This window comes from Dermacentor silvarum, chromosome 5, assembly GCF_013339745.2.
Source record: "Dermacentor silvarum isolate Dsil-2018 chromosome 5, BIME_Dsil_1.4, whole genome shotgun sequence".
NCBI classification, from domain to species: domain Eukaryota; kingdom Metazoa; phylum Arthropoda; class Arachnida; order Ixodida; family Ixodidae; genus Dermacentor; species Dermacentor silvarum.
Window position 1 is genome coordinate 97,682,288 of NC_051158.1, and position 8,621 is coordinate 97,690,908.

Genomic DNA, 8,621 nt, shown 5'->3' on the forward strand with positions numbered 1-8,621 from the left:
CCGTCGATATAATGGAGAAAGGCTTTTAATAGCACTGATACGGGCCGTGCAGACCCTGGTAACAGGCGAGAGTCCCCGTTTTCTCCTCTCGTGCTCGCCGACGCTTCTTCTTCTCTTCTTGTTCCGCCGGCGCTTCCAGTGAAAACAACACGGGTCTAGGTGCTTGCGACAAACCTGGCTGAGCAAAAACATATGCGCCTCAGCCAATATAGCAATGTGACAGAATGCATTTATATATCATTACATTGGTTGGCGTACTAAAATGTCACTTATCTTTTTCAGCTCTGGCCAGTGGCACCATAATGACGCTCTTCGCAATCGCCGTGCCATATGTTGGCTCGGCTACAACGGTAAGCACAAAGTGTTGCTAACCTATTTCTCGACCGTGTGCTATTTGTTTGCCATTAAGAAAATGCCTTACCGTGGGGCCGACTTCGATTTCCCAATTCTAGTGGGCGCCATTCGCAGAAATTCTCGCATTACACAACTGCTGAACCAATTTGACATAAATGTGTTGCATTTAGGAGACAAAGGTATACTTGCTACCGACTGTAGGTAGCAAGCACGTATCTGATTTAGCGCCTGAATTTTTTTTTTTTGCAGTTCGTGAATTTAAAACTATTAAAGCTTAAGATGTACAAATATGTAACTCTGCGCCAAAATTTAAGATTGCGTTTGTGTCAAATGCATCTGTTTAAGCATCTCAAGCGCATAACGTTGCTATACGAGATTACAATTGACGTGAAATTGTTCTAATGTTTACGAGGGTTTTCTAAATGTCCTAGTTACAAATCAGAGATATATTTCATTTTAATTTAGTTTAATCTTTATTTGTGTCAACTCGTCATATTGTTTGCTTTTGCGCAGCTGTAGAGTTGTAATTTTGATCTTCTATTTTTTAATCATTATTTATTGATTTTGAGCAGTTCTTGCTAAACAATTGACGGAAAACATAAAAGCAACGTCTTACACTAGTTGGTGCATTTTAAAATTTCGTTTAAATGCAGCAAGCCTAAACGGATTCCGTGGAGACGGTGCCGATCAAAACGACTTCGTTTTCATGTATTTAGACAGGAACTTATGATTTAAAGCTCAATTTTAAAGAAGGAAGCATTCTTGAGTTCAATGCGTGTTTCGCGAAAAATCGCCATACAATGCCGTGTTGTTCTAAATCCGAGGGGTTTCAATAACGCCGCCGGGTAAACCAGTTCATCCTTGCGCATTCACTATTAAACTATCCAGCCACTGGACTGTACACCTCTTCAGCCATTTTTATTATTACGGCGCTAAAGGTGTATGAGATCCACCACACTATAAATATTATTGTTTTAGCATTACCGAATCCAGTAATTAGGATGATGATGATAATTTATTGGCATCCCCTTTGAAACGGGGCGCTGGCAAATAGTCACCTAGCCTGCTTGAGCTAATCAGGTATGCTTATATGCTTTTCATTATGGCACTTTTGTGTAGATTCCATCCATCCCCTTTGTCTTCCTCAAAACTTCTCTGTCTACCTGCAACGCATCTGGTCATATCCACCTCTTCCCTGGCTTTTTTCACCAATACATAAACGTCTCGTGCTTTACTTGACTGATCAACGGTTGATGCTTCTTTCCGCTTTAAATCCAAGCGCTTCTGGAATGTGTACGTTACCTACGGGTCTCACTGGGTGAATCCCTTCGCATTCCATTACGGTGTTCTGAACGGTCTCCCGATTTTGGCTAGAGCACAATAGCAGTAGCAATTGCACAAGGCTGGTGCACTTCGATCCGTGATGTCATGGTATACGTTGCCCGTCTGCCATAGAATATAATGCGAACGCACCCTAGTAAGCCGTGGTGAATTTGACGTCACCGCTTTCGTCACGCCAGGCTTGGCAATGGAAATTTCGGTCCAAGTAGCATGGCGTCATAAAGGAGAGTGCACTGGCCTGTTATCTAGGAGTCATTGCCTCTGCGCTGCAATTTTCCGCCCCTCGAAGCGCTGCCCACGTGTTCTCTCGTTCGGCGGCACCGCTGCTTTCGCTTCGGGCTCGTTACCGTGTTTAGTAAATAATGTAGATTAGTAAAGCAGTTAGTAATACCCACAATCTTCCCACCGTCTTGTAGAGGGATACAGCTATTTCTGTGTAAATTTATAGCATAAAATCTCTCTTGGCCTTTGTTACAGTGAGCAGGTGACGAAGATTTTACCCTTTTTAAACGCTTTGTAGTGGAGCCCGTAGCATGCTATAACGCCAATCCCACTCCACTCTTGCCCTTAGTGACACAAACACTTCAAGTTACCCCACAGGGTCTGGGAAGTCCGCCATCGGGCTAGGGAGAGGCAGAGTTTTATTTCGACCTGGCGTTCCAACATGGCGGTTCTGATAATTTCATGACCCTCACAGTTGCCTAACTTTACTATACCTTCTTAGTATGTTAGGAAATGTATAACAACTTGACTTGAAGAAGCTTTTATTCCGATAAGGATTTTAACTCGCGTATAGCAATCATTTCATTCGTCGACGTTGGTAATATTTACAATCAGCAAACACTTGATAATTTCTTGGCAATCCCGCACCTATTACAGATAATTATGCTCGATTGATGCAGATATATTTTCTATCGTGTTGCGCATGCATTTATTGTGCATGCGTCTTTCCGGTCACGAAAATTTATTCCAGTAGCATTGCTAGCTTCGGTGCGAAGGCAAAACAATAAAAACAACAGCAAGGAGCAGCAGAAAGACAACCACCATCCCCTTTGTTCACAAAGTAAAGTACAGTAAATATTACGCAGTGAGGCGGTATAGTTGCATTTAAACAGAAAACGGAGTTGGTACATGTTCAGAATTTAACTACGCACAATGCCCGCGGTACGGACTGTGTTCAAACTATTTTTCTCTCTCTGTTTGTGAACTATGTATCCTACTCCACCAACTGCCTGGTTATCTAATCAACACATGGTGCTTGAACAGATCAGGGTATATACTGTGTGTATGAATCTAAACTAATAAAATTTTATTGTGTAAGGATTCGCTGTAGGTGAGATGCTCAGTTGTCGGGACATAAGGCACACGGGCCTGCATCGGTCGGGTCTCATAGAACTATCTCATATAGAGCTTCGGGAATTCGCTCCGTATTACACGCCGATGGTTTAAACGAAATATTTGCGGAGTCTGAACGGCAGAAAATAGCGAAGAAAGTTGGCGAGCCACCTCAGATTGAGCGAACTGCTTTATAACGAACATGATGGCGTCATTATAAGAAGCGCTGGTGATGCTCGCGAGAGCTTCGTGAGGTACAGACAGTCCCCGACTGAAAATACGCTGCCTGGCGAGCTCGTGGAAGCTTGAGCAAAGATGGATGAGGTCAACCATGCCAAGGTGTTTTTCCAGGAGCATATGAAACGGGCCGTCGGCAAGGAATTTCATGATTTGGGGCACCTGGTCTGCCTCCTTCATTGACGTATTGACACGTCTGCAGAGGTCTACGATATCCTCTATGGAGCTGGATAACGTCCCACAAGGTTCCTGTGACCAACATAGTGACCTTTGTTATGCACGAAGCTTGCGCATGGCTAGTTAGACAAAGGCTTATATGAAGCTTAACTCAAACTGGGCCCACGTGCTAAGGTCGGCTTCCCAGTTTTTTATTACAAATTGGTGACTCCTGTTAAAGAGAGATGGCGTTTCTCAGCTTCAAGGTCTCTTCCCAATTTGTTATGGAGGATCGCTAGTTAGTACGATGACAGCCAATCTCCCGCGTCGTTCTCATCCCTAAAATTTTCCGAATCCCACTAACGCAACGCGCAAACGAAAGCTGACGATGCCGGAGGCTCAGTCTGGCTGGCATCGTCAGGCATGATGGACGGCAGTGTTCGGTTGCTTGATTCCGAGGTACACGAAAGCCTCAGCACCAACACAAAATATCACTGCAAGCCAATAACTGGGCACAGCAGCGTTTTTCACACACCTATCGAGGCTTAAACACAGCAAGCGGAGGCACTATGAAGCACCTGCAGCACAACGCCTTCATCTTCGCTACTATTGTAGTCGTGAGGACACAAGAAAATATCGAAGCGACGCAAACCTATGTTGTGTGTATGGCTTGCGCTTTTTTAGCGCTCTGGGGTGTGTGTGTGTGTGTATGTGTGAGGGGGGGGGGGGCGGGGGAGGTTCTTCGTTGCCTTTGTGTATCTCGTGATCGTGCCTATTGCTTTCATTTTTATTTTCATCTTTGAAGGTATTCGTTTCCTTATACACCTCCGCTGCGGGCCCGTTTGCTGGCCTCATTCTTCTGGCGATCTCGTCGCCGTGGGTCAACGCAAAGGTCAGACACGTGTTGCGTTCCTATGCTCGGCACTCATTCCAGTATTCTAAGTGACCACACTGCTAAATACTATTTTAACAAAGGACATTTGCCAGCGTATAGGACAATGAGCAACGCTGGGACTCAGCTTTCTCGAGAAACTAAGTGCGGTTGTCAAGCGCGCTTCAAAAGATCAAAGCAAAATGACAAGATGTAACACGAAACAGTGATATAAAATGTCGCTTCTTGGTTTGTTTTCACCGCAATCATATATTTAGGAAAATGAATCTGAAGAAGTGTGTGCAAACATCCGGGCATTTAATGTATGTCCAGCCTTGCTCTAGTGGGTTTGTGAGAAGTCCCACACCAATATTCATATCGGTCTTATTTGTTACCTTGATTGAAAACTCTACAGCTCTACTGCATGTCGAGAATGCAATGTCACACTGATAGCGCGCATGTTATTCGTGACCAGAAAGCACCAATCGCGCAGCGTTAACGAAAAGAAATGCATTGTTCTACTATTGTATTGGCACAAATATACACCCTCACTCAAAAGTTTTCGGAACTCGTGATGCGAGTAAAATGTAAATTTAATCGCAGCCTAGGCACAGGTCTTTCAACCGAAAGGTAGAGTTGATGCTTCTCCGTACAATCATCACATTCCTGACATGCATTTCACACCCTGTGGTGAAGTCGCGCGAAAATTTAATTTTTTCTCATTTTCCGTGTTCAGAAATATTCTGAGGGCCGCTGTACGCCCCCCAGAAAAGTAAGCAGTATTTAGAGCGCGAGCAAATTATGTAGCCCTTGCCCTCGTAAAGTTTTCAAATACAACATGCTCTTCAGCAAACTGCTCCCACGTAAGGGGGCCATGAATTTTTTCCCGTAGATTTTTGCACTTATTTATTTCCTTTATAGTTTCTGAATTCTAAAAACACGACAATCTAAACATTCTTGCCCTATGTTTCGCAAACATCTTGAGACTTGATGCCAAATAAAGCGTACCACTCTGCTTGAACCACATATATTCGTTCGTTCAGGGTGCAGCGTTGGCATGCCTGCTGGCCTGTGCACTGCAGTTGTGGCATGCCGTGGGCAGAGGACTATCGGCTATGCCTGCTCCACCTGTGATTGCCGGGACGATGGACCGGTGCCCGCTTGTGACCAATGACACCGATCCCGCAGAAGGGGTCGAAGAATTCCATGAATGAAAGGTAACTAGGGGCCCTATAACGTAAAAATATTGCAATCTGTTTTTATTACAATCTCCTGAGGTCATATTTACGCAACCACCGACGCAAGCGTCGGGCGGTAACCTGCAGCGTTGTTTGAAAAGCCCAATAAACGCGCACCTCGTTTATGGGAGAGGACTTTTTTTTTTTCTTTCACACCGAATACCATTACTCACATTGAGCAGTTTTTCTGACCTGATTGACTCACAAGAGGCGAGAAGCAGGCTCAAGTGGCGAGGGTTTCGATGGGGCCGTGTACTCACAGTGAAAGCAGATAACCGGATGAGGAGGGGGGTGCCGACGTCAGTGATTGGTCCGCTTCCTCTTAATTAGCTTGCGATGGCTAGACGAAAATAGCGGCGGCGTGCAACGGAAGGTTAGAAATGGCGCCAGAACGTACCCTCAGCAAAGAAGAGTTGGCAGAGTGATCTCGTATACGTGCCGAGATGGCTCGATAATCTTATACTGGCGCGCGAATTTTTTTTTATTTTACCCAAATAAAAGCATGTTCTCCGGCAGCTCCCCGGTGCGATCGGCGGGCAGCCATCTTTTATTCCTTTCGGAACGTGGAAGTCTCCAGCTATTTAGCGAAACAATTCAGTTTTGTTCGGCATATTTATTCGTCTTTACTGCGTACACGTCACTGTGACGCGGTGCGCTTTCGTGATTTTGTGACGTCGCGTGACAGACAGGCGAAGTAGGCGCAGCCCGAAAACGTTTTACCAATATTAGAAGGCTATTGGAGAAAAAGGCGTCGAATCAGAAATAATTATTTGAGAGGCCATTGTGCCATGTTCCGTTACATTGCAATTATCCCATCACACTACAATACTTAATTAAGGAGATAATGAGACATCCACCCAATCGTAGCAATTGCTACAAAGGAAACCCATACGGGTTCCTCGAAAGAAAAGCCCCACAGTTGAAAAAAAATTCGTCCTAGTCCGGGACTCCAACCCCGGACCACTGCCTTCCCGAGGCAGCCGCTCTACCATCTGAGCTAACGAGGCGGCTAGCTGATAGCAGCGCGAAGTCGAATTTATCGACAACGCGAAGCAAAGGCAAGTGTTTGACGCAATAGTTGATCGGAAAACCGCTAGGTGGAGAGAAGTAATTAAAGGGAAAATGAGACATCCACCCCGTCGTAGCAAATACTTTCACACCATGTCGATCAGCTGACCAGGTAAATTATCAAATGTTTTCACACGGCCAAAGGTAACGACACATGTATCCGCCAGCCTTCGGTCATGTTGCACAATGAAGATTTATCGTTTTTGGAAGGCACTCATAAACGTGGAAGCGTAACTTCAACTAAACAGAGAAGTATGTTTGCGTAATAGCCTTTTCTGTTAAAAAAAGAACGGTTTTTGTGTCACGTGGTGGTGCCCTGGTTTGGATGTTTAAGACTACTTTCTTCCTCAATAAACATTAGTTGCGAGTACAGCGTTTGTGTCGTTTCCTCTCTGGCATTGTGTCGTGTCTTTGTGCGCTGCCCCCTCCCCCTCCCTCCCTCATACGGTGTGACTAGATACCAACTAGTCCAATTATCGACTTTAGTCATCGCCGTTAACGTCGTCGATCGACTTTAGATTGTGTAAGTCATGCGGTGTCACCGTCGTGATGGAACAAGCAATCGCCGATTTGGGCTGCTCTGTGTCTTTAGCGGTTCTATTAGAGCCATGTCTCGTTCTTGTTCTCTGAAACGTTAACCTAATCAGATGAAAAAAAGAATTGTCGGTGTAAGCCGAAATGAGCAAACAAACGAACGCTTATCTTGCCGAGACTGACCATACACCAACAGCGAATATGGGCGAAAGTGACAAAGAAAGCTATTCGCATTAAAAGAACTGTCTACTTCGATAACGTTTACTTTATATTCAGTGGGACTACCTTCTGCCCTTGAATTTCGGCAAAATATGTGTACGTAGGTATCCGGATACGAACACCTTCCACAGTTGTAATGTACGAGGTGCCCTAGCGTCTGTCAGCGCACTTATAAACGCGGTACACGGATACAATTTCCGGGTGGTCATTTTTCTCGAGAATGTGGCACCGTTGCGATAGGCCACGTCCACGAGAAACGTACCTGTGCCTCCGACCGCCATATGTCGCAGGCTTTGCGTTATACAAGACCGCCGAAATAACCTTGCTTAGCAAACAGAGTCACAAGTTAGGTAGTGGCTATTTTTCACAGTTGCTGGGATCAAAAACTCATTACCGAACTCAATTAGCAAGAAATCATGGTGAAAGCGCCATAATTTCGCAATATCTCCCTTTACAAAGGGTATTTTCGGGTGACATACACAAAGAGAACAGTTGTAATAACAGGTGCTGTTCAACTGCGACAATGTATTTATCATTAGTAAATGTGTTCGTATAGCGAGTATTTCGAATGAAATCGAAAACGATTATTTGAGAAAAACAAACTTTGAATATGGAATCCAATGCCGATTTTCCCTCCCATTTTCTAAACAATGACAAATGGTTGCTTCGAGTTAGTTTGGCATAAACATGCTTCTTCGCGTCAACTGGTAGACTTAATATCATTAACAGCTAGATTTCAGGTCTACTCAGAAACTTGTAAATCACGAAAGAAAGCAATGTTGATCGTATTTTGCTGACCACGACAACGAGCATATTGCCAGAGGAACAGCATCACACTACCAGATGCCATACTACAGCACTGGAAATTCTTTTTTTTTATTTAAAACACAAATCAAATTGTGTTTATCAATTTGCGCAAGCTCAGCGCGGGAGTCAGCTACTCTACCACTGCACCACGCCAGCGCTTGTTATCTGCTGCTGAAACATGTCCTACACGGGCGTCCTAGCGCGCGATCGAGCCACGCGATGTGAAATGCGCGCCGCGTTGCGTCCATAAGTGCACACTTTGCATTTCAGTTGCATATTACTGCTTCGTGTGGTTAAGCGTAAATCGAGAAGCAACTTCGTGGGCTGCCTGGGGTAAGGAATGCTTACTTAACAATAGGAAACTGTCGGTGCAGCTTCGTCTGTAGGATATGGTTCATATGGGCAACTGCTGCGGCTCTCTCGCAGTACAATTATTCGGAAGAACGCACACTTTCGTCCGT

The 8,621-nt window shown here is 44.8% G+C and overlaps 1 protein-coding gene across 1 annotated transcript in view; it reads left to right on the forward strand.

The window, feature by feature from the left end:
* LOC119454256 (sodium-coupled monocarboxylate transporter 1-like) overlaps positions 1-5,508 on the forward strand; it is a 106,801-nt gene extending 101,293 nt beyond the window's left edge. The window contains exons 11-13 of the mRNA XM_037716231.2: positions 283-350; positions 4,229-4,315; positions 5,338-5,508. Coding sequence (XP_037572159.1) covers positions 283-350; positions 4,229-4,315; positions 5,338-5,508 — 326 coding nt within the window. The remainder of the gene's footprint in view (positions 1-282; positions 351-4,228; positions 4,316-5,337) is intronic.
* Positions 5,509-8,621: the final 3,113 nt, after the last annotated feature.